The 27401-nt window shown below is 38.5% G+C and overlaps 1 protein-coding gene across 3 annotated transcripts; it reads right to left on the minus strand.

Moving 5' to 3' along the window:
* Positions 1 to 8654: 8654 nt before the first annotated feature.
* Positions 8655 to 25598, minus strand: TNFSF13B (TNF superfamily member 13b). 3 transcript variants are annotated; one of them, XM_080577538.1, is made up of 7 exons: positions 25288 to 25598; positions 20088 to 20266; positions 19895 to 20000; positions 11648 to 11704; positions 11191 to 11303; positions 10945 to 11095; positions 8655 to 9253 (listed from the first exon to the last, which is right to left on the minus strand). In XM_080577538.1, exons 1-7 carry the CDS (start codon positions 25418 to 25420, stop codon positions 9141 to 9143), a joined length of 852 nt encoding a protein of 283 aa, XP_080433664.1. In that variant the 5' UTR covers positions 25421 to 25598; the 3' UTR covers positions 8655 to 9140. The 3 variants fall into 3 exon arrangements, with proteins under 3 accessions (XP_080433664.1, XP_080433662.1, XP_080433663.1); XM_080577536.1 differs by having other exon boundaries at positions 20088 to 20500; positions 25313 to 25596; XM_080577537.1 differs by having other exon boundaries at positions 20088 to 20500; positions 25288 to 25425.
* Positions 25599 to 27401: the final 1803 nt, after the last annotated feature.

Genomic DNA, 27401 nt, shown 5'->3' on the forward strand with positions numbered 1-27401 from the left:
AATAATAAAAAAGTTTCTCTTAGGTAAAACAAACAAAGTTCAAGAAAGCATGTTTTTGTTTTGTTTTGTTTCCCTCAGAAGCAAATGCAGTACATACCAAGGCTTTGGCTCGCTGTTACTTCGCATGTGTAAAAAGATTGCTTCATTGGCATTGGTGCTCCATAAGCATTTCCTATTTATTTTTTTGTTTGCAGAATCAGAAGTAGTACACTCAGATGAAAGAGGAGAGGATTTTTACTACCAGTTTGGTTTGTGCTGATATTAAAACAGATGGAAACTCTCCTGGGCGGGCTGCTTTAGGTGTCCTTTCTTGAGCAGGGGGGTTGGACCAGATGACTTCCAGGGGGTCTTTCCAACCGCAGACAGTGTGTGATTCTGCAGTTTTGTGAAATGTGAAATCCCGACTGCTGTGGGCACCGCTGCCCTCTGGTGGGCGACAGCCTGTCCGTACATCTGAGTGAAGGAATTAATCTCCCTGAATTTACTGTTACTAAAAAGATTATGGTTGTGTGAGGCTATCCACCAATAATTAATGAGGGACGCAAGCTAAATTAGCTATTTTATGCTGTAAAATACATTGCTTGTTCTTTTTATTTTATTTATTTATTTTGTATGTGTGTGTATGTGTGTTCTGAGTTTAGTGGTGATGGGAAAAAAAAGGATAGAACAGATGAAGATAGCAAATAAGTGATGGAAAAAGTGGCAGACCATGTGCTTATCATGTTTCCACTGCTCACTGCTTCCACTGATGGCAAAGCAGAAATAGAGAATTGATTAAAAATACAAGTATGACCCATTGTAGAATATCCTGAGTTGGAAAGGATCCACAAGGATTATGGAGTCCAACTCCTGGCACCACACAGGACCACCCAAAAACCAAACCCTATGTCTGTGAGCACTGTCCAAACACTTATTGAACTCCGGCAGGCTCGGTGCTGTGACCCCTGCCCTGGGGAGCCTGTCCCAGTGCCCGACCACCCTCTGGGTGCAGAACCTTTCCCTCACACCCAGCCTGACCCTCCCCTGTCCCAACCCCATGCCGTTCCCTCGGTCCTGTTGCTGTCCCCAGAGAACAGAGCTCAGCGCCTGCCCCTCTGCTCTGCTTCGCAAGGAAGCTGAACTTGGTCTCAAAAAAAAAATCAGTTGTGATTAAAGGCCGGACTAGCACAGAGCTGAAAGATTGCATGGGGCTACAGAGACAGTTGGGTAAGACAGGCAGCAGCAGCAGCACAGCAGTCTTCTTGCTGTTGCCTTGCCTTTCTGCCCCCCTCACACTCAATACAGCACCGGGCATGCCTCTCCCCTCACTTGACTCTTACTTGCTTGGGGTGGGGAGGAGGCTGTAAATCTCCTGTTTGAGAAGAAAATCAGTAACATGATTATTGTGAAACAGAGTTGTATATAGCCTTTAAGATGTGTCATCCTTGTGACCTTTTTGTTCAGAGGACAAATGAAACTAGTTAAGAAACCTTGAGCCAGCAGTCTGCTGCTAGACACTGCTTATCTTCTGTGCTCTGGCAAAACTTTCCCCTTACTCTTCCTGCTTTAAAATTGCTATGGTTGCTCTGCAGTGGTGTCAGTAACTATGAAGTGGTTGCTCTCCAGTTCCCATGATGGGGAGACAAGCCCTGTCTAAGCACAGGTAGAATCATCACTGCTTCTTACATTTAGTATTTTCTGCAAGGCCTGTGAGGAGCAGAACTTCTCTTTTAGTACAAGAAATAAAAGCAGATCCCTGGGCATCCTCCATCGTCAGCCCCCACCAAATTTCCCAATGCAATGTTTAAATGCTTACAATGAAGATGAGCCAAATTTGTCTTCAGAATCTCAATTCTTCTTCCTTGCACCTGTTATAGAAGTTACTTTATAGAACCCCACATTGTCTTTCCCATTAAGATCCCTATCGCACTGAATGCACACAGGGTTCAGCACCCCACCAATGGTTTAAGAATTTTTCCTCTCACTTTTTCCAAAGCATAGCTCTTGGCTGACTGCACACTTTTAACTAATTCTGCCTCCAGATCAGAAATTATTTTCCCCATGTCTTTTTCAGAATATTTGTTGCTGTAGAATTTCTAAGCATAATTATACAAACCTCCATATATTCAAAGCACAGCTAATTTCAGTTGCACTGAAATTGCAACACTTCAGCACAATGAATTTCAACACTTCTGCAAAACAGACCACAAGGACATCAGTCAGTCAGCCAGAAAATGAGGAACATTCAATCAGTGACCACCTGTGAAAAATTTGGTTTAGGGAACTCTGTGGTAAGGACAAGGGCAGCTTGGAAATTTTCAGACAAAATAGAGCTACATGAAAAACACCAGTTTGTGGAGTCCAGCATGTTCTGTTTAAAGTATTTCAGACTGAAGGAACTTTTACCAGGTCGAAAGTGAGGTCTAGAGGGAACTCAGCTTAGACATCTGAAAGAGGTGTTGGGGGGTAAGCAGGTTGCTGGGGACCATCAGTATCAAGGGAGCTCAACAAGACTATTCGCCTGGACAAGAAGTTCTAGAAGGTGAGTGCCCTTCCTGAGCTCAGTCTGGAAAGGCAACTCACCTATATACAGAGATAGAGGAGTTCCTGAAGGCATCAGAATGATTACTAGTCATCATGATTAGAGAAAGGATGTAAGGAACTGAAACTTGTGAAAAAAAACTGTTTTGGGAGATACAGTTTTAAGTCAGACTTGAAATAACCCCAGCGTTAAAAAATAAAAACAATAATCAAAGTCTGTGGAAAGTAAACTTGTCTTTTCAGCTCTCACAGTGAGAAAGGGAATACAATTCTGATTTTAACTAGGATATCACACTTTCCACTCCAGTATGTTCTGCCTCATTTACCACTTCCTTCCAATATTTCTGAGAATTAGGCTGGGGCCCAACTTAAAACACTTTCCATCAATATCCCATTTTCCACGTGATGAAGTGTCTCCTATCCACTGAGTGAATGGAGAGGCAGGGCAGGAAAAAAAAAAAAAAGCCAAAGGAACCTGACAAGTGAGTGAATGAAGATTATTAGTTGGCCACATGTTTTGATTCAATTTACACTCCTGAGCTTCAGGTCTTGCAGTACCTGATGAGTGCTAGCAGCTTGCTGTGCTTAATTGGAACCTGCACCGTGCATTACATAAATACTTGCTAACGCTGTTGAAGCTCACACTGAGGAATCCAAGTCTCATTTGTTCTCAGGAAATGAACACTCTTCCTTCACAAGCAGGATCCTTTCTGATCTGTTTCTTCCAGTGTCAGTCCTTCCCCTCCCTCCCCTCCCCCCCCTTCTGATTTCTTACCGCAGAATCACTCAGGCCAAAGGGATCATCTGGGACATCTGTTGTCCAGCGTGCTCAAAGCAGGAGCAACACTGAATTCAGATCAAGTTGCTCAGGGCTTTACCCATTAAGGTCTTTGAAATCTTTGGGAACAGAGATTCCATGGCTTTTCTGGGCAGCAATGACTGCAGGTGACTGTCCCCATGGTAATGATTTTTTTTTCCTTATACCAAGCTTGAACTACCCAGTTTGATTTGAGTCCATTGCCTCTTTCACACAACTGTAGACCTCTGAAAGGGTATTACTCTGTTTTCTTGACAACCTCCTAATAGGTATTGGAAGGTTGCTATTAGGACCCCCTTGCCTCTTCTCCAGGCTGGACAAACCCATTCTCTTTCCTCAGTTCCAAGTTGTAGGGCAGGTTTGTGCTCCACCCCAACCATCCTCTTGCATTTCAAAGAGCACCTTTCAAGTTTCTAACTGTCTTTCATGTATTTGGGGTGTAATGTGTCCAAGACTGGATGTACTGTTCAAAATGTTTATTGGAACAGGTTTCCGAGGGAAGTAATTGGGTCACCATCCCTAGAGGTCTTCAGAAAATGTGTAGATGTAGTGCTTAGTGACATGCTTTAATGGTGGACTTGGCAGTGCTACGTTAAATGTTGGCCCAGATGATCTTAGAGGTCGTTTCCAACCTAAACAATTCTATGATTCTAAATACACTCTGAAAGGTGCCAAGGAAAGAAAAAACAAACAAAAAAAAAGCCCATCCCTTAATCTACTGTTTACACTCCTGTTAATACAGCTGAGTATGATGCTAGTCTTCATCTCTGACAGGGCTCACTGTGGACTTATGTTTAGCTTGCTTTACCCCAGGAGCTGTTGGTTCTTTTCCACAAAGCTGCTATATTTGCCCCTCTCCCTGATGAAAATGCTGTGGAGACAGAATATGCTTTCAATCAGCAAGCATAAAATATTCTTCAAAAGCATACATCTTGACCAAGTACGAATGCACAAGAAAGAAGAAAAAACAAAACAAAAATAAAAACAAACACCACATCTGATTAAAAAAAAAAGAAAAACCCACATTACACGCATTTCTTCTTTCAAAGCATAGAGTCTCCTGACCTTTCCAAAGAAAAAGTACTCAAATCATTAAAAGAACAATCAAAACAATGCATTTTCCCTAATGTCATCTTTAGAGCATCAGAACTTCAGGGGTTGAAGTTGTCCAAGACAATTCATCCTAAGACATAAAACAGATACAGCCGTATAAGCTTGGCAAAGTTATGGGATAATTGAAATTAAGTTCCTAGAGTGGCAGATGCTGAGCATGCTTGAGAAATGCTCAGTGGCAGAAGGACCTTGTGTGTGACTGCACATTACATAACATACATATTTTCATTTTAATATATAAATTGCATGTTTCAAAGCATCTATGTATCTGCCAACTGCACATCATTGACATAGAAATCATAGAATATCCAGAGTTGGAAGGGACCCACAAGAATTGCTGAGTCCAACTCCTGGCTCCACACAGATCCACCCCAAAATCAGACTGTATGTCTGAGAGCGTTGTCCAAACACTCCTTGAACTCCAGCAGTCTCGGTGCTGTGACCACTGCCCTGGGGAGCCCGTCCCAGTGCCCGACCACCCTCTGGGTGCAGAACCTTTCCCTAACACCCAGCCTGACCCTCCCCTGTCCCAGCTCCATGCCGTTCCCTCGGGTCCTGTCGCTGTCCCCAGAGAGCAGAGCTCAGCGCCTGCCCCTCCGCTCCCCTCGTGAGGGAGCTGCAGGCCGCCATGAGGCCTCCCCTCAGTCTCCTCTTCTCCAGGCTGCACAATGCACATGACTTCAGCCACTCTTCATGTCTTCCACTCTAGGCCCTTTACCATTTTTGTTGCCGTCCTTTGGACACTCTCTAATAGATTTATGTCCTTCTTATACTGTGGTGCCCAAAACCGCTCACAGTACTTGAGGTGAAGCTGCACTAGTGCAGAGCAGAGTGGGCCAATCCCTTCCCTCAACCAGAGAGCAGTGCTGTGCCTGATGCACCCTAGTGTACGGTTGGCCCTTTTGGATGCCAGGGCACACTCTTCACTCATATTCAACTTGCCATCAACCAAAATGCACAGATTTCTTTTCTGCAGGGCAGCTCTCCAGCGTCTCATCCCCCAGTCTGTATGTGTTTACAGGGTTGCCCCATCCTAGGTACAGAATCTGGCACTCGCTTTTGTTCATGCAGTCGGTGATTGCCCAGCCCTGTTATTTGTCAAGAGCTCTGTGCAAGGCCTCTCTACCCTTGAGGAAGTTAACAGCTCCTCCTATTAGTGTCATTTGGAAACTTACTTAGCATGCATTCAAGTCCAGCACCCGCATCGTTCATAAAAACATTAAAGAAAACTCCACTAGTGAATGGCTGCAAGCTTGATGTAGTCGCATTTGCTATAACCCTTTGAGCCTGAAAGAACATACAACCTCTCACATTCAATGAAAATGTACTGAAAGGAAAATATTCAGCTCCCTTATGTCTGCCATGCTGCTGCTTCACACCGCATATGAAAGAACCATAGTATTTGCACAGTTTGTTGAATTTGCAGAAATCTATCTTAAATGATAGATGTCCTTGATAAGAATGTAAAATAAGATATCAATCAACTAGATACTACTTATTACCTGTCATGTGCATTTAAATACCACTTATCGAATGCAGAAGTTTTCAGTAACGACCACTAACTGAAGCATAAGTATGACTGAGGTCAGAATGGACTTCGCTATCTCATCTATAGTCAGTTAGTTAGCCGAACCATCAGGAATGAGATATCCTCCTTTTCTTCCTGCTTTGGTCAGAAAATGCTGGTCTGTTAAAATTCAACTTTGTGTAGAAGCAGATCAATTTTAAGAAGACAAGTTTTCTCATGAAGCCAGCAGAAAACTAACCCAACAACAACAAAATTGCCAGCTTTGTCAGTAGAAATATCTGACCAGACTGTTGACTTGCACTGTCTACACTTGTGGGAGTATTCATGGTTCACAATTTTTGTGAAGAAACTTGAAGTTCTGTTCCGTCCTACCATAGGAAGGGAACACTTTTGAAATATTTTCTCTCAGAAAAGATTTCCCACATCACACGTCAGAAACACTTTTCAAAATTTCTGCACTATCCATGTTTGTTGAAAGCAGAAGAAATACAGTTAAGAAAAGGGGCAGTGATGACAACAGATTTTGCTTCACAGAACTTTTGCTATATGCTTAAAACGCATCTATAATACATTATTTATATATATATAAATTAAAATAAATTAAAATAAATTAAATTATCAAAGCTACATCTTATAAGGTGCCAAGCACTTTGGTTCAGAATTGGCTTAAGCCAAGCGAGCCTACTGAAACCACTGGGAAAACTTACATACCAAAAATTAAATTTGCAAGTTTAGCCACTATGTCTAAGGAAAAGCAGCTTCCCTTCCCTTCCCTTCCCTTCCCTTCCCTTCCCTTCCCTTCCCTTCCCTTCCCTTCCCTTCCCTTCCCTTCCCTTCCCTTCCCTTCCCTTCCCTTCCCTTCCCTTCCCTTCCCTTCCCTTCCCTTCCCTTCCCTTCCCTTCCCTTCCCTTCCCTTCCCTTCCCTTCCCTTCCCTTCCCTTCCCTTCCCTTCCCTTCCCTTCCCTTCCCTTCCCTTCCCTTCCCTTCCCTTCCCTTCCCTTCCCTTCCCTTCCCTTCCCTTCCCTTCCCTTCCCTTCCCTTCCCTTCCCTTCCCTTCCCTTCCCTTCCCTTCCCTTCCCTTCCCTTCCCTTCCCACACTGCACTGAAAACAACAAGAATCTGATTAGAGATTGTGGTCATCTCTTTAATGTACTTCAGTAATAGGAGTCAACTCACTGCATGCTAATAATTCTTTTATCTACAGGGCCTCACACAAACTTTGGCTAAACTGAGGTCTCCAGTAGAGGATTTAAGATACCTGTGTGGCAAATTTAGCACATCAAAGTTACAAAATACTACTACTAATAACAGTAATAACAAATTTCAGTTTTGCCTCCAGGACACATAAATAAAGAACAAATATTTTAAAGTATTTGTAGAAGGAGGACTTACAGACATTCTGAAACCTTAGTTAAGCCTCACAAAAATCCCAGTGTGGTAATCCAGTGCACATATCCTCATTGCTGAAATGTGTTTCTGAAGCATGGAGAAGTTGAATTGTTTCATCAGTTTACCATAGTCAATAATTCCTAGCCCTATATCACTTTTATTTATTGTCTATCACCATAAGAACTCAATCAAACCAAACAGCACTATTTATAAAAAGATATGAGGAGACTGCAACATACAAAGCGCCTTTTCTTTACTGAATGAGCGTATATGACACAATTCTCAGACTCATTTTTTTTCAAATTAAGCACAGTTCATTACTGTGGTTTTAAATATTTTATCTACCTCAGTAGCATTTCCATACTTCTTTGTTGCTCAGTGGAATAAGTATTTATTTTTTCATTACAGTATCTCCTAAAAGCTTTGACCACCCTATTAGAAGCAGTACACTTGGATTCTTGGGTGGGGAAAGAAATAAATCTGATTGACTGAAAAAAGCAAAGAGACAGAAGAAAAGAAAATCTACTTAGTCCTTTTACAGGTTCTATTTTGTTTGCTTGTTTGTTTAAAACAGATTTGAACAACATATTTAAAATTTCACGAAACAAACAAACAAACAAAAAACCCTATAGTTATCCTAGGAATTGAGTCCAGATTTCTGGGATACAAAAGTATATTTTTAATTACTTTATGGTTGGTTCAGGGTTGTTGGATTTTCTTTTTACTGTATTTTGTAGAATGGATCATAGCAAAAGCAAGAGAAATACGACAAATATGTATGCAACAATGTTTCCATAGATTAATCTGTTCAAAAGAAGACAAAATCCTATAAAAAAGTGTCAAAGACTCAAATGTGTGTGCATATACTTTCACATATATATATTTATTGTATATACACAACATATATATATATGACTGCAGAAATTATGAAGTCAGAAATCCAATTATACCTGCTATATTATGTCTAATTTCATTACATTTCTTTCTATGCCTGCCTTGTTTACATGCACGTATCCCTTGATGGGTAGCAATACTTTGAAGATTGAGCTATCAAAACATCTTATGTGTCCATTTTCCAGTAAAACTAATTGCAATCAGTAAATACTAATAGACTTTAGTAATGTATATATCTTTTGTCCACAGAGGATAAGCAAGCCAGTGGCTACTATTCTATATACTTCTGAGGAGTTCACTTAATTATCCTGTACATTTAGACTTTCCTTCCCAAATAAATCTCAATGTCAAAGAAAAACAAACAAAAATAAATAAACAGAAACCAGCTGACACCACCATATCATGATAGGCAATCTAGTGCTTGATGATTCTTCCTCATCCTTTATGCTTCAAATTTTTTACTTTTTTTTTTTTTGATGAAATAAAATTAAAATGCACTTGTGTTTTAGTTTTCCATTTCTGGATAATAAAATGGTCCTGCTCATGCTATACTTTGTGGTCAACTCTTCTTTGATTTGCTTCACGGACAAGAAATTACTTCAAAGTCAAAAACCATATCTTTACAGCTGTTGTTTAGAGTCTCTCATTGTCTAAAATAAATTGGCTTTCTGGTAATCACATGACATTTTTATCTCACAAGTACGTCTGGTGTGTTTCCTGTTTTGGGTTCGCTCATTAAACTGAAGAAAAGGTTTCAGAAGCTGGTGGTTTGGGAGAGAGACTGAATTGGCAGCTTTATTAAAATTCAATTTTTTTTCCTGACAAATGCATTGGAAAAGAAGAAAATTGCACTAAGCATAATAACAGAAACGAAGAACTTCAGAAGAGTCTGACTGCACCAAAAAAAGTACCATCGCCATCCAAGGATATTTTGGCTCGTCTTCGTGGTATTGTAAGTTGAAGTTCGTCCCCTTCTTCTAATTTTGCAATGCCTGGCAAAACATTTGGAATATTTTAAAGTTAATATTTCACAGACATTATTTTCATAAATGGTGTTCAAAGTGTCATTACACATCATCTTATAAATCTAAGCATGGCTTGTTACTTGTGACAAGTGCTTGTTTTATCTTTAGGTACAATCTTACAGATTTCAGCCTACCCAAATCTGACACTTAGCATCCTCTGTGGAGCTGGATCTACCTTTCTTTCCTTAGTAATTTCATTCTTCACCCATGGTGTCACAGTTCACTTAAGCAAATGCTGCAAAAAAATCGCATAACTGCAGTGCAGTCAGATTCTTCATCTTATGGTGATGAGACAGTCAAGGTCAGCACTGGGCATTGCTGGTCCTAGACCACTCAGTTCCCACACTTCTAGAGGAGGTCTCATCAGCTTTACCAACCAAATGAAGTTACCAGACATCAGCTGATCCACTGCAACTGCAGAGCACAAAAGTTTGCTTCCTGCAAGCCACACATCAGCTGATGTGATAACAGAAAGCACCTTGCCTTCCAGTTGCAATCACTGAACTGAGAGCAAAACTGACATCTGCAGCAACACACGCTCAACAACATGAGATACTGCAGTGAAATTCAGTTTTCCAGGTGAAAGCAGAGGGTGGGAGTTTGGGAAGCAGGAACGACGATGTGGCTGAATGGAATACATTAAACTAATTTCTACTTGGAAAAAAAAAAAAAAAGCTTCCTTCCCAGTCCATTTGTTTAGTACCACCACTTGCCAACAGTCAGGTCCTATTACTGAATGTAACCCACTTTTTATATAAGACAGAAAAAAAAAAAAAGACAGATTTTATTCACAGAGATCTTGCTAGAAAATAACAAAATCAGAAACCCCCAAATCCATGACCAAGGGAGAAAGGCAGACAGGTAAGAGCTACTGAATGAGGTTTGATAGGCCTGGACAATAATACCTTAAATGCTGCTGCAGGAAAATACACACATATGAGCACTAAGCCTGCTGGACTTGCATTAAATATTTTAATTGGTCTTTTTTGCGGTGTTTCTAATTTATGCAGTCAAAAAGAGCTCTTTATAGAATTAACTATTTTTCATCTAACCAGATGGTAAAATTGCATTAGCCATTATTAGGAGTAGAGATTTAAGCTGCTAAATGACTTTAGAATGACAACTATTATTTGGATGGTTGGACCAGATGATCTTGGAGGTCTTTTCCAACCTTAACAATTCTAGAATGGATTGAATCTTTGAAAAGCCCACAGTGAAGTACACAAAAATTGGGTGGCTAAAACTCATGCATGATGTATTAAAGCAGAAAACAGCTCCTAAATATTTTTTATTGGGACACCTAAATGTGGAATCCAACATCTAAGTTAAACTCAGTTATTCAGTAGGGACAGTATGTACACCTTTTGTCTGCCTCAAGCACCTAACTGTGAAAGCACCGAACTATCCAAGCACTTTATACAGTTAATGGAGAGACGGGAATCACTCAGACCATCCAAGTTAGATGCATGTAGTTCAACTGCTGATGCTTTATATAAAGCTATACTTTTTGAAAGTGTTTTGTAGTTTTGCAATTAACCAGATCCATGAATGCAGTCCATTTTCCTTACAACTGCTACAATCCTTAATCACCCGCCATTTGAGATTCCATTTAATACAGTTTATTTGCAAACAATGAGAAGGAAAATATAGATGTTTACCAGCAGTATAGCAAGAATTATTCGGATAAGACTGTGGCATATTTTGTATGCAGCGAAATAATGTCACCAAACTCAGATCATCACCAAACACATGGGCCTTCTTCCTCTGTATTAGATGTCCCATAGCAAATGTTGTATCTGTATATAAAACCTACAGAACGAAGAGGTACAGACTTCAAATATATTGTATGCAGACATTAAAAATCCTTTAAAAGTCAGATGCTGAAGTAAATTGAGCATTCTTACCTGGCCATATATGAAAAAATATCCTGTTTCTTTGATCACTATTTTATTTCCATGTTCTTCCAGAGCTGTTCCACGTTTAAAGCTCAGAAGCCAAGGGACAATGCTTGAATCATCTAAAAGAAACAAGAATTTTGGGGTAACCAGAAAAAACAAAACCACCACCACCAACAACAAAAAAACAACACCACAAACACAGATGTACTTCCCTAGTTATCATCTGCCAAAACTGAATAAAGCTGACTACTAGTTAAGCCTTCCAGCCTCTCTAGCTGGATTTCCCCCCAAAAAAGAGGATATTTGCAAGAGCTGTCCAGATGCAACGACCACATTATTTTATTTATTTATTTATTTTAAAATCAGGCCATATAACTCAGTTACTGCTTTGAAGTTAATTAAAATAGGACAAAAGATATAAAACATGGAACAGTGAGCAATAAAACGTGGAATATATTCCTACCTTTCTGTTGGATATCACTTTTGCTGTCAGCGATCAGTTGCAAGCAGGCCTGCAGCACTGCAAAGTGAAAGCATACATGTCATTTGTAGGACAGAGTAAGCTCTTTGAAGCTACTTCAAAAAAAAATGGAAGAACGCAAAACAAAACTATATTCTTGGTCTCACCACCTATTTGAAAACAGAATCTATCTACTGATTTCAAGGCAGGTCTTACTCAAACATGCCAAAACAAAATTCACACGGCAACATGCACTAGATAGCTCTCAGAGAGCTACAGCTAAGCAGCATATAAATTGTACTTGCTTGTTTTAATCTTTGGTCCTAATTGCGTTTAAAAAGTGCAGCAGTAAGTTAAATAAGCTATGAATCAGATCAGTTAGCTTTGTTAATTTTTTAACTAAAAGCTAAAAAAAAAAAACCAACAAACCAACAAAAAAACCAACAACCCTGCCAGCTATGACAGATACCAGTTTTTCTAACAGTATTTATTATATTGCTAAAAATAGTTTCCAGTCATGGTTTGTGTAAAATGTTAATCATATATACCGGTTATGTGGAACTTTCAAGAACAGTAAACTCAAATTCTCAAAATCTCTATATATGTACCCTCCATGTATTTTCAGATGCACACAGTCAATCACCCTGTACTAAGAGAGAAAGTACAGAGATGACTGGTAGCAAATAAATGCACACACAACAAATATCTTAGTATCTGACCAAAAAAAAAAAAAAAAAAAAAGCATTACTCAAAACTGTAAAGGTTGAAGACACGAGAAAATAGGACGTTGATCAGAGAAAAATACTGTGATATGGGATGTGATATATATACTGAGATATGATAAAATACAGGCTCCCAAGAGAAACAGAGATTAAAAAAAAAAACACAAAACTGCTAACCACATATGTCAGCGAACAGGATAAAAGACAAGAGGATGGTTGCATTTGCTAAGAGCAGGTTTTCATGAAAACATCAGGTGGTTGTGGTACTTTGGAGGCTGGAAAACACAGTTGTAACATTTATTGAACTTTATTTACTGCACTTAGAAACTGATACTAAGTCAAGAAAAGAAAATTCTGCTTTGTACGGCTGAATCTCTATTTTTGTTTGCCTTTTTTTTGTTTTATTTTGTTTTTGTTTTTCACATAAAAATGCCATGGCCCAGATTCAGTCCCTCTTGCTACAAAGGGCAGTGACCTACTCTATGAGATATTATTTCTGTCCTGTCAGTGGTACCCCTGTGCACAGCCCTGTGCTCATCAGCATCCACTTCTCTCTGCAGTGTACAGAGTGACAGGGTTGGAGAAGAAAGTGGTCTCCTGTCTGTACCTTTCTCCTTTCAAGGGGGCTGCCAGGGGAGGGCTAGATGCTCGATAGCACATCAGTGGTGCTCACAGACAGTGGACAAAATTCACGTGCACGTCTGGGAATGCTTCAATGTCACAAGAATTGAAGAACCTATGATCCCTACTGACATTAACAGGAACACTATCCGGCAGTCAACACTTCCTTTAACATGCCAAAATCTATAGATTTTCAAACCAAGAATTTAAAGGCTTCTACATTCCCTGCCATTTGATAAGTAATAAAAAACCAAGCCAACATAAAATCAAAAAAAAGGTGTTTTACTTCAGTGATTTTTTTATTTAAAAAAAAATCACATTTGTAAGTAACAAAATTTTCTGAAAAAGAAGCTTCCAGATAAAATCAAAATGTGATTTTCTGGAGTTGCACAACAACAACAACAAAAAGCATGTCAGGCAGTTTATTTCACAAGGTATTCATTTACTTTCGTTTGGAACAAAATGCCTTCCTGGTGAATGGAATTGGCAGTAATCTAAATATATATCTTTTTCCTGCTTTTAAAGGAACTCACCAGTGTGGCCATTGGAATTTCCACTATCCAAACAAGAGAGGAAACTGCCCTTGTTCACAGTTTGTGGTTCTGGATTTGTGATTTGATTCGTAGCAGCACTGAAAAGCTATTCATCATTCCTCAGAACTGCCACACAGTAATTAAAATCAGCAAGCTAGGTACAATCTGAGAACTTTTTAATATTTTTAAAACACTTAACAGTTCTGCTGTAGTTTACAAATATCCGCTCTCTGCTCTCTGGGGACAGCGACAGGACCCGAGGGAACGGCATGGGGCTGGGACAGGGGAGGGTCAGGCTGGGTGTTAGGGAAAGGTTCTGCACCCAGAGGGTGGTCGGGCACTGGGACAGGCTCCCCAGGGCAGTGGTCACAGCACCGAGCCTGACAGAGTTCAAGGAGTGTTTGGACAATGCTCTCAGACATACGGTCTGATTTTTGGGTGGTCCTGTGTGGAGCCAGGAGTTGGACTCAGTGATCCCTGTAGGTCCCTTCCAACTCTGGGTATTCTGTGATTCTATGGTATCAAATCTACACACACTCTCTAAAAAAAAAATCTCTCTTTTCCTTTCATGTATGCAGACTCTGAAGTCTTTAAGGCTGCGCAGAATATAGTGAGTTTGCCTTTCAGGGAGAAACATGGATACAGAAGTGTCATTTATGACAATACAGAGAACAGAAACCAGCACAGTGGCCATTTTACCTAAAGCCACAAAAAGGTAAAATAATTTCCTAAAAACTATTTGGGGAATTTAACCACAAGATACTTAAAAAAAAAAAAAAAAAGTTCAGAAGCCAATACCAACACATTATTTCCAGTATATACAAATACTTCATTTTGACCTATGAACAACACATATGCTTAAAATCAACTAATTCACTGAAACAAATTCAAAACAAACAACATAATTCGTTATTAAAGAAAAAGAAAGGATATACGGAGTATATTTTTTAGGGAAAGTAATAGAAATTTTAAGTAAAATGCTAACATTGTTAAGAAATGTTAGCAATTCTATTCCAAGAAGAACCCAAATCTGAATTACAATATGAAGAATATATATATTACCAAATATGGCTTGAATATTTACTATCAGTACAGAGCAGAAAAAGTCAAAAGCTCTACCTGAGTATGCTTCAGATCACTGTAAATCAAACCTGAGCATCAGCTTTGTAGTATAAAGGATTTTTGAATATTTGATAATGTAAGCAGAACACAGGATTGGTAAAACACTTCTTTAAAACATGTAAAAGTATCTAAAGTGTGCACCAACATGAGGACTTGCTGTACAAAACAACATGTACCTAGAACAGTAATGTGTGCCCCGACCTCTTGTGACTTCAGACGATAGCTTTGCTTTGATGGGATTTTTTTTGTTTTTACTCTTCTGATATAAACCACGTTGTGGGGTGTGAGTGAGGAGAAGAACATTTCAGACTCTTCTTCCATGAAGAGAACAGACAATTCTGAAGAAGTTAATGACTCCAGATGTCTTTACAAACCACAGCCAGCACTTGAAAGAATGTGTTCTTCACCAGTTGAGAAATGTAACCACAATTTCAAAAAAAACAAAAACACCCAAAACAACAACAAAACAACAAAAAACACCACCCAAAACAAACACATCTAGCTTTTGCAGAAGGATAAGAACTTAGTCTTCTGCATATCTATGTAGTTCTCTTCCGCATATCAGTAAGATCAAATTCCCCCTCCTTCTCCTTGTTTTAACTTGCATAATCATTTTAATACCTTGTAATCTAACTTCGTAATCCATCCAAATAAAACTGCAAGTTTGTTATCTATGAACTTGTGCATAAATTGCTAAGTTTTGGTATCTGAGTATCTGTGGCCTGAGACATCTATCTCAACTTTTGCTGAAACAAACAAACAAAAAAGATGAAAAACCCTGAGCTTAAAAAAGAGACCTGCTTGCTTGGGTTCCTTCTTTGGTCTCGATCTGTACTCTGTAGACTTCCTGAAACACACTTAAACACTAGGTAATTTAATTTATAAACGATATGTATGTTCTTGAACAATTTGCAGCTTTTTTTTTTCCTTTTAACTTTTTAATTTATTACCACAAGATATCTTCCTTTACTTTTTGCTTGTGCAGGTTTATAGATTGATTATTTGGCACTTTTTAATTAAGAAGTCTTTATGGTGCATTAATCATGGATTAAATCAGTCACTGCATTAAAATGGCTTAGTCATCGTTACAGATACGATTCAGATCTAACAAGTATCTTTGAAGTATTACTAGCATCATTTTAATCTTAATGGAATTACAAGTAATATGTTACAATTAGTATAATCAGGAATAATTTACTAAGAAGAATAGTTTATATGGACTTCCATTATGCAGCATAAAGCAAAATATTTTTTTTAAATTAGAGCCTATTTTGTGTATTTTTTATTGCACAGAGGTCTGTATAATATGTAACACTGATTCATTCATTCAGTAGGTGGAATTCTTCATGTAAAATTGTAAGCACTGGATGAAGTCTTTTTCTACTCGTTCACATAGAAGTGTTCACTTCCTTTAAAGTTAGCCTGTTGTCAGCAGAAACAAAAAAGAATTACATCTCTTTTGAGAACTTTTTTTTTTTTATCACTCTTATATTTCTCCTCTTTAAACAATAAAATAAGAAGTATTTGGTGAGGGAATTTTATATGCAGAATTTGCTTAGACCAGTAAGAAAAGGTTAGCTTTCTTGACTTAAAGATCTCTGAAGTCAAGTTCCAGCCATAAAAGTTCATACTGTCTGTCTCTCATGGGGATCTAAAACAATATCATACGGAGTCAAAACATTTCTAATCAGCAAATGTACCAATTTGCCAAAAAAGCACTTATATCAAGAGTAATGGCAAAGGGGATGGCTTCTCACTACTTAGTGCTTGCATGACACCAGTTGTTTCCTGTGGATGGATGTGACATGGCAAAAGAACCTGGGAACAGCTAGTGAAAAATTGCCAGGCTAAGTTAGCCTGTTTCACTGCTTTGTGGACTTTGAATTTCTCTTCAGTTCCTTTCATATACACATCTGGTTGAAACGGATAACCTCGATACACTGAAGTAAATAAAGTCCACGGGTGCCCCAATCTGATCGCACCAGAACCTTGCAAATTTGAGCTTACAGACAACCTGATGCTCACCTCGCTAGCCAACCATGGGAATCAGAATCACACAGAGGTGATTGGAACAAGGCACCTAGGGAGCGTGCAAATAAAACTTGGCATTTGTACTCTGAACTGTCTCAAGTAATAAAGCTCTATTTTGTTCCTGGACCGAAGGACGTATACATCTTATAGAGAAGCATGCTGGCAAGGCAATCAATAATAGTGATCAGGGTAATGTGTGTGTGCGCTCGTGTGTGTGTTTCTGTTGTGTAGCAAGTTTTCCTCTACAGGCAAAATTTATAAAAAGAAAGACAAATTAGAAGAAAAGTATTCCTGCTCTTAAGTGTCCTGATATGACACCTGCTAGAAGTGGTTAGATGATCTACATCTGCCTGCATATTAATAATATGCATCTTTCAAGATCACCCATTAACTCCTACTCATTGTATCAAGAACTCTGTTTCTGACTGTTAACTGTGCAGCTTTCTCTGCAATTGATGTTCAAAACGCATCTCTTCAGCCTACTTGTGCTGGAAATTTTCTCAAGACATGAGATGTACAAATTCTGGTGACTAATACTTTTACGTATGAACATAGAAAAATGCCTAGCCTATAAAAATATGAAAGAAAGCACTGCATTAGATCTATTTTCATTCAATCATCATTTTAATTAAAATTACAATTCGTGGCCACTTTCATGCACACAATATCAAGTAAGTGTATATTAAAAATCTATTAAAAAGGAAAATTCCATATATTCAAGAAGAGTTGAGCTAGGTCTGAAAAGAATCAAGGGCATCTATTACCAGAATTTAATTATCAAAGTTAAAAAAAAAATCACAACTTTATTTATAAACAACAACAAAAGGTTCTCTTTTACTTCTGTTCTCTGAAGAGACATAAGAGAAGCAATTCTATACCAGTAACATTCTCAAATATTCACTTTCTAAGGAACTGGTATGTGTTGAATTGAAATTATGGGTCAACAATTAATTCTGAGACTAGACTCTGCTTTGGGAGCTTGTTGAAGCAAACAGAAATAGCACAAGAACGAAGCACCTCACTCAATTTATCTGCCATCATACTGGACTGAGCGTAGTGAATCTGTGGGATACTTTAGAGGCTGCAGGGATTCCAATACTCAGCAATGGATGCAGGAAGATAAAAACACAGGGGTAGTAATTTTATGTATATGACCAATGAACTGGCAGAATTCAGGACCAGGCACAAAAACATGTTATTTTTTTTCAGGCACTGTACTAAAACAAAATTTAGCATTGACTAGCAGGTTCATGGTCATCAGTGGAGGGAAGTCTGGTCTGAGAAAATTAAGCTCTAAAGAGCTTAATTTGCTGTTATTAGAGCAGGTAGAAAGGTAACTCGGTGTAACAGATGACCTTTTATGTAAGGAAAAGATTTATAATATAATTTATTTTTTTAAAATATATACATACAAAATATGATGGCTGTGTTAGAAAACAATTTTTGTAGTACGTCAGCCTATGTAGGTTTTCCCTTTCAAATGAATGTTCATATTCTGTGCTTTCTGTTATCCATCCAAAACAATTTAACAGCCAGTTTTATCTTAAAAAACAATGCTTACAAAAATATGAAGCAGCTTAATTAGAAGTTCAGGTGAGGAAATACATATAGATATAATCAGAGGTGGCTACCTGATGAGAAGAATCTTAAGTCTGCCAGAAGCACAGCTGAGGAGCCCAAAACCCTCCTCTGCCCCATGAACCCTCAATGAGAAATAAGAGTATAGATGAAAACTACAGTGAAGGGAACTGAATAACTTGCAGAATACTGATGCTATAATATCCATTAAAAATAAAATAAAAAGACATGCCTCCTCATTTTGGTGATAGCTGTGGTTTAGGTATAAAAGATCACTAGTTTTTATTTGGGAGACATTAGGGTGGGGAGAGCAGGGAAGTTATGTGACTCCCATGATAGGAAACAGGCTACAAGAAATACAATTTAAGTAATTTTGTCTTGCATTCTGGTTGTGAAATCACTCTTAGCCAAGACCCTGAACCAAAAATTATTAATGAAATAGAATAAATCTCATTTAAACCTATGGATTTTGGTTCATGTCCTATATGAATATTCTCTTTTAGAGACTTGGAGGTAAGCAAAATGATACTGTAAAACTTAAATTTCATTTAGCTTGCTGAAGATTAACTGAAATACATTTCACATTAATTAAATAATCAAAAGCACATTTTAAGCAATCTCTGATTTAGGCTTTATCTACTCATTATTGTTAACTTAACATATTTTAACTTAATCAGTAATTCAAAATATCAGCTCCCATCAGTCAAAACAATCTAAAACTATTTATAAGAGGATTTAACAGATTTAGCAATTTAGGAATATTTCTAGTTACTCAGTGTAATTATAGTATGCACATTGTTACGTTTAAGTTCTGTATTTCGTCCTATCAAACGTCAATGTATTTGGAAACAACTAAAAGAAATTGAGCATTTTATCCCTGAAGGAAACAAGTGTATCCCATTAATATACTGACATTATAATACACATCAGAGGCGTTTTACAGAGCAGTCTATAGTGTTTTCTGCAGCATCTTTTAAAAAGGCTACAGTAAAAAAAAATAATTTTTAATTTATTAATTTTGCTAACTATATTAATAGATGGTTTTACGCAGAAGTAATGCTAATCTTTTGAATTCCTTGTAGTCTGCCTCTTCAGACAGGTACAAGCTAGCTTTTCTCTTTGAAAGCTCCTACTTCCTTAAAGTGAAGGAGCTTTCTTGCTACTTCTCTCTTTTAGGATGACTATGTTTTCCCAGAAAAATGACTTGACTTTTTTGTTTTTTTAATAATAGCTTTCCCTCCTTAATATTTATCAGAGAGAAACAAATTAGACATTACGCTGAATTGAGAATGATGTATTTAGAATTGATCAGTTTCCAATGTGAACAATTTCAAGTTGCCTTACTCAGCTCTACAGCTAATCGAGAAATACCATAGTTACAAGAAGAAGAATTGGGAACTAATATTCAAAATTCAACCTGCAGATAGCAGAAATATCTGGTACCTTAAAGAGTATGGTAATCATCAAGCAAATGCAGTTCACAACATTCATTCAATAATAATTATATTCAGTTGCAAAAATCGTAATAGGCTCTGGGAGCATTCATCAGCCTAAGCGGAGGAGATATGAGCCAAGAACTGCTGCTAGTCTCCAAAAAGCATTCAGCTGCAGCATCCCAACCCACTTCGCGAGGTGCTATTTACCTGTTTCTTCCGTGTGGACGACAGACCTTCTCCCCCTGTTTCTGCTCCCATTCGAGATTTCGTTTCGGAAACTTTCAGCTGGGCTAGGGCCAGGAAGCTTGTTCTCCTAACGGGGACAGGCAGCAGTTGGTGAGAGCAGCCTCATTCCCTGCAAGCTCATGCCCTGCGAGCCACAGCCAGCACTCCAGCTTACCTGCCTGGCACCAGCTGCAGAGGCTTGCAGGAAGGAAGAAACAGGGGCACCCGCTTTCTCGTCATCAGGGGAGACGGCTGGCCGCTCTAGCGGAGACCTTGCCTGGACCCTGTAGATCAGCTCATGGCGCAGAGCTTCTAGCTCTGTTTTCAGGGTGAGAACATGGTAAAGAGACACTGCTGCAAGACAAGAGGACAGGAGCATTGCAAGCCACAGGAATGTGACAGAAAAAAGTCCCGTGGTGCCTGAAGCAGCACCAGGGGGGGCAGAGGGAGAGGAGGCGGTATCCTTCTGTTGGATGACGTGCACACAGTCCACGGATTTCATCGCTGCTCTTTCCTCACTAAAGCCAGAGGGAGAGTTCAGCTGTCCCCTTCCGAGGTGCAATCCATGTTACCAGTTGCTCTGTGAAACTAAGGGCATCCAGAATAAGTGAACAAAACGCCCAGATCATTTCCTGTCATATGAAGCCGTTGATACAACCATTAAACTTAATGTACAGAGTGAAAGTTTAACATTCAGTCTCCGTTTAGCTTTCTTCTTTCTGTGCTGCATTTTGGCAATGAATACTTTCTCATGAACTGCTTGCTCAACCTGCCTTCCTCCTTTCACTTTCAGCTATGTATTTTTGTGGCAACTTGCTTTTACCATTTCCCATTATCTTTAAATTTAGGCACAACCAGTACCGCTGGTATTTGGAGCCTTATCTGGAAGTGCAGAAACAATGTAAGGTTTCCTGGCAGCGTATCATCCAGTGCCATTTAAAAGAGATAAACATATAGCAAAGTGTGTGCCCGTAGGTATATGCATATATAATATATGTATACAATGTATATATATTTTATATATACATATGCATATATATCCAAAGTGACTATATGCCTGCAGAGTGGGTAACCTATTTAAATATCAAATTTTGTTGTTTCCTAAACACAAGAGTGTAGAGTATTCTCAGGTATGAGTAAAAAATTATTGGTCTCTCAAGTGTATGAAGTGGCAGAGTCTGCCGTTCAATTCATCATATGATCTTGGTAAGGGATGACTTTTTATCAAGCCCATTTGATAAATACGACTTCTCTGTAGAATTCAAGGACCTGGGTTGCTGCACAAGAGGACCCACAGAAGAGGGGGGAGCAAACCCAGAAGGGAGGGGAAAGCTAGAGGATGGGAAAGGACGAGAGGGAAAAGAAAAATGGGGAAAGAAGAACAGAGGGGTAGAGAAAGAAAATAACATTTAGAGAATTTCAAAAAGGAAACTTTAAACATACGTGCTTAAGTTTTTCAGGTATGTGAGTTGCATGCTCATGGCAACACCTGTCAGAGTAGTTCAGAACAAGCTGATACTATTGGGAAGGAGAAGGAAGGAACAGAGAGAGAGCAAACAATTCTGTTGCCTCTTCCAGATTTATTTCTTAAGACTATGAGAAATTGGGGTCATTAAAAGTTTTATCATCTTTCATTGCAATTCAAGGCACTCTTTTCATTACTTTGCCACCTCTAACAACTATCCAATATCCTGCATGGACAAATTCTTTTCCTAAAAGCAGAGAAAAAAATATAGCATGTATTTTAACACATGCTATTTAATATCATGTATTTAACACATGCCCCTAGAAGGCACCTACATACTACATGAAAAGTGATAAAGAAACCAGTATATGGTGGAATAAGAGCAGAATACCATACTCTTTCTGCATCTATTTTCAAGGTTAAATTAAGGTGTAAATGGGATTGTGTTTTGAAGGAAATTTAAGATGCATTAAAGTAGTTTTTTTGGAACATGATAAGCAGTTATTAGTACTAAACAGAGGTGTCTTGAAGTATCACCAGTCATCAGAATATTATCACTCTAGTACTGTGATAAAAAATAAAATAATATGACAGCTGGAAATGAAGCGCTATATAAGAAAATGAAAGAAAGAATGAAAGTTAGAACTAGCTATCCGGGAATCCTGAGAAACAATTGGCCAATGAGGTCTCTGTGGTCATTATCATATAAAAAAAAAGCTGACGTATATAATTAGCATCACTCCAGTTACTTCTACAGAAAATAGGTTGTTCCCAGCCCCCACACCTTCTTTAAATGGGGTCTGCATATGACCTGACAAAATAATTGTGGTGACACAGAGGACTTCTGTAAGACATCTGGCTTTGGCTTGCTTATCATTCTGACAAATGAGAACTTCAAAGGAGAGAGGAGGAAAATCAGAACAACCCACACATGGCAAATTGTTAAATTCAACAGGTGTTTCTATTCAAGTATCAAAGGGATTGGTCTGGTTTCAACCTCATGTTGTTCTAGTTTCATAAGCATTTAAGTGATTCGAAACAAAATGTAATTTGGACAAATTTTGCAACAACAGAAACACAGTGGGAAAATAAATAATGACAGTGAGAGATCAGTCATGGGAAAAAAAAAAACAAACAAAAAAACAAAAAAAAAACAACCAACCAAACAAACAAAAAAAAACATTAAGTGCCTAAAAATATATTTGTACAAATTACATTTTATCACAATAAAGTGAAGTTTCCATAAATTAGACTAGTAATCAGATTAAAGTAACATGTAAGAGAGCTGACGATTAAAAACAAAAACAAACAAACAAACAAAAATGTTAGTTTCAAAGCCTAGTACGTGGATTTGGTGTGAAGGTGGTGCCTTGATGCTTGACGCTGCGCCTTGTCAGAATATAAGTTCCCTGTTATTCCTCCTGCTAGCAGAGCGACACAGCAGCCCTTAGCGTGCTTAAAGCAATGTCAGTAAGGTTAATACAGGCACAGTTTTTTCTGCACTTTAAACTAAGGTATGACTACAGAGGACTAAGGAGTGCTCAGGTTAGGCCTTCCATTAGGAGACACAAGAGGGTGTTGACTCCCACTGAACAAGAGCTCTTGGCTGAAACAGAAGCATAGCATTTGCAGATAATATACTGGGGCAAAATACTGTGCTACAGTAAAAGGCATTGGTAATCGTGCTTTAACTTTGAGAGGGCTGGTGAAGATGGTTCTGAACAAAAACCCAGAATGACTACACGGGGTATAAAGAACTCATAATGAAAAATGTATTCAGTTTGTGGTTAGCACCCTGTTTCTAGTGCCTGTCTTTCCTGAAAACTCTTCTGCAAAAGTTTGTGCCATATTAACTCGTTTGGCTCAGGATACATACACTATGCTACAGATGCATGCAGTAAAACCTTAGGGCAACAAGCGACCACCTCAAGCTCAGTTCAAAGCAGCTTTTTCCAAACTATTCCTAGAAAATAAAATGCCGCTACATTAAATTGCACAAGTGTAGTCTAGGCCATCTAACACTAGAAGCAAGTAGAAGTAAATCTTTATGATAAAGTTATTTTGTAAAATATGGTCTATGCTGCATGCATGGTACAGCTGATCCACGTGCACACAGTAAATCCAACCATTTAGTGCCACCTTAGTCTGGATAGCGAGCTATGTTAAACACTCAGGTTGACTGGATAGGGAACCTTCTTAATTTTACCAAGGAAAATTATTAAGAAATGGGTTGGCTGGTCTAAGAATTTTACTTAACTCAGACTTCTACTTTTGGGAAAAAGAGTATGAGCTAGGTAAAAAACTAAGAAGAATAAGAAAAACAGAAAACAAACAAACAAACAAGCAAACAAAACCCACCACCACTGGAGACTATTAATGGTGAGAATGGTGCACTAGGGGAAATGGTGGATTCTTGAATAAAATCAAGACTGATTAGTCTTCGAAGATATTACAGCTGAAACAAACCCTGTAATTTCTGCTAGCAGATAAATTCTTTCATTTCCATTACGCAGAATATCTGATTAAATGAAAAGATGGGCCCTGATAACCTGCAAATGTATAAAACTTCATCACTACATCTGTGGGGAACCGAAGCAGAGATAGTAAGCAATCACACAGGAAATTTGTGGTTGAACCAGAAAATGAACCCTTGATTTCCTGAAATCCAGCACAGTGCTTTAACCACAAAAGCCCTCATCTTTGAGGGGGAGGAAAATCTGATAATGAAGTTTATTGTACAAAAGAGAAGCAGATGATTTGAATAAGAAGACTTGGATAAAAACCCAGCTTACTGAAGAAATGTAAAAGTTTACTTAAAACAAATGTTCTGTTTTTAAAACAGAGGTTGCAGCATCTGCAAGATGCTGCAACACAGAAATTCAGGCAAACATCAATGGTCATACTAAAAGTACATATCCAGTGGCAAAAGTCCAACTTCACATGCTTCTGAAGTGGCCACAAAATGGAACTGGTCCCTGTGGTTACTGCAAAAAGAAAGAAGCCATCGTAGCTTATCGTACTACGCAACAACGCACAGAGCAGATAGAGGAGTTCAGAGCAAGCAAAGCTTCCATATTGAATACATTTCAAGTCTTTTCTGATGATGGACAAGTTGGACAAACTCTTGTGGAGGAGGTCAGAATAAATCCTGTATGACAGTTTTCTGCTATTACAGATAACTGCATTCACAGCATTCATAGCCTTCTGAAGCAGTGCACATTCCCTTCAAGGACACTTAAAAGTTTCCTTCAGCTATTAGCCAGGACTACGTAGCAGCAAAGCCAGGGAAGTCACTGCCTCATATATGCATCCAAAATCACTCGGTCTGTGGATTCTGTGTACTGTGTATTTACATCCTATTATCTTAAAGCTTAGGAAACTAGTGAATGCAGTGCAAGTAGAGGATGTGTTATATGAACAGTTTAAATCTTGTTTGATATATTAATTTGTTAAAAGAAAAAGAAGTCACATGAGATTTTTCTGAAACAAGAGTGATCTTTTCTCTTTGCCTTCTAACTCAAAATTGCCTAGGACAATGCAAATGTCTGTATGCCTTTTAGATACGCCATGCTTGATTTATGTCTCACCTAAGATTTTATTTTTCTACACATCTAGACAATTTAAGTCCAAATCTGGCATGCATACTACACAAAGTAAACGTACAGCTGCCTTGCAGCCATCATTACTATTTACATAGATATTACAGTGCTTTCAAAGAGGTTAGCAAATGGAACAAGAAGGAAAAGCAATTCTTATGTGTGTCTCTCAAAGTATGCAGCAGAACCAACAAGAAATATAATAAAATATATAAACCAAATAAAGATAACACGAGATTTATATATTACAGCACCTTAAAGCCAGCCTCCTCCCTCCACCCCCCTCCCACAATGTTATAGTAGTTCCTTCTTACTGCACAGTGGAAAAGGAGCTCTCACTTGTCTTACAGCCTCACTGGTTTGGCTATCCAGCAACACGGAGTGTTTCTCCACCTCTTCGACACTATGCAACTTGACAGATTTTACACAGATGGGCTTGAAATGCATTTGTATGGCAGCAAAATAAACAAGGAGCCATAGCCTTTCATGTGGGAGTGGCTGCTCTTCTACTGCTGAAGTTTGTGGACCTTTAACAGAGGGTACAGGGTGGGGATCCAAATTTTCAAATCATAGATGCAGCTATGGAGAAATAATGCTATTTTCTACACTGTTCCTGAGTTCTCAAGGGCAGAAAGGGAACGGTACTCTGACTGACCTTTTACTTTGCATTTTTGTAAATAATTACCCCACACCAGACGTAAGCATAATGCAGAACAGCTGTAGAACTTCCTTTCTTTCTATCTTCAAGCAGCAAAATCTGCTCCCTAGCTGCTTGTCAAAACTAGCAGCAACATCTCTCTGGAACTTGGAAAATGAATACAGTTAGGTTTTATGCCAGCAACTATACCCTTGCGCTACAACATTATTCAGCTCACTGCTTAAGACTAATAAAGATGTATTTGTCAGTAGATGGGTGAAACCAAGCTCTGTAATGCATTAAAAACATGCCTGCCCTTACACTGCATTATTTTTCAGAGAAAGGAAATTTGCTGTTCAAGACAGAGGAGAGTTGTTCTGTACCCACTCAAGATGAAGCATAACAAATTAATCACATTAATGTTTTCAGCACAATTCCAGAAATATTCAGTTTATCTTCCTTATCTACTTACAGAGAGAGAACTCTGTAAAAAGTCAAAAGTTAAGAACCTGAAAAGGGTCCAAAGGATTTAAAGTTCAGGCGTATTTAATATCTTAGGAGCAAATCATTTTTATTTAGCCAATGGTTCGGTATTTTCCCAAGATCTTACCTATGATCTTTTCCAGGGATAGCAGGCCTGTTGCCTTTGGTTTAGGTTTCATTTCTAGCATTTGTTTAGATGCTCATATGCATTTACAGATTTTTACTGTGATTTAGGCAGTCCTCGCAAATTGAAATCCTGAACTTCCGTCAATATGGGCCTACACATAATATACTAAGCAAATGAATATAGCACCACATGGAACTTTATGAGGCGTTCGGCCCACAGTGTATGTTGCTTTTCATAGACCAGCTGCTTTACAATTTTCATGTAAGAAAAAGCAAATGCAAGACTTGACTTGTACTCTTCAGAGTAGAACTGCTCAAGTAAGGTTTAGTGACATTGTTCACAAGACACCAAACTGCTTTTAATTCAGGAAGGCTATTATTCACATGAAGTACCCAAATCCACCAGTAGAGTTGCTACTCTAGTTTTGTCTCCTTTTTAAGAATTAAAAATATTTTAAGAATTTGAAATATCTTTATTTCACTCAAAATCAATAGATATTTTGAATGAAGCTTCAAGAGATCATCCCAGTCCCCTACCTCCTATGTATCAGTCTGAAATTGAACTAGAAGCCCTTCAGTAAACCAGGAGAGGACACATTTTGCAGCTTCAGAAAAAGCAGCAGTAAGTCCTTATTTTCCAGGTATTTCACATTAACAATGTGGGATAGCAGCAGAGGTGATATAAGATTAATCACACATTTCTCTTTAAGGAAGTAGAAATCACCTCAGTCTTAGCATTCCACTGCAGCTATGTGCGTTACCTATAAGCCTGCTAGAGGACCAGTAGCACATTTAGAAATATTTCCTAAGCCACTTGTTCAGACCATCTCTCAGTCCCCCAGATAAAAGTTTTAAAATGCAGAAGGTGATAGAAAGTGATGGAAAGCTACTGAGCATCAGTTTTACTTACCAACGCTTGGTGAAATCAAGGATATATGACAACGCTTAGAGATGGACAGCTCTAATTCAGCTTTTTCCCCTGTTGTAATAGCTTTCCACAAATGCCACCTCTAACAATGCAAATGTCTATTCCATGTGCTCTGGTTTGTTTTGTAAGTGACTGAAAATGATATCCTGAGGCTGACAAGATACCACGCATACAAAAATACCCCTGTACTCATACCGAAGACATACCACAAACTAGAACAAGACATTAACAGCACTTTTAATGTATCAATTTAT

The sequence above is a fragment of the Anser brachyrhynchus genome, assembly GCF_964034855.1.
Source record: "Anser brachyrhynchus genome assembly, chromosome: 1".
Classification (NCBI taxonomy): Eukaryota; Metazoa; Chordata; class Aves; order Anseriformes; family Anatidae; genus Anser; species Anser brachyrhynchus.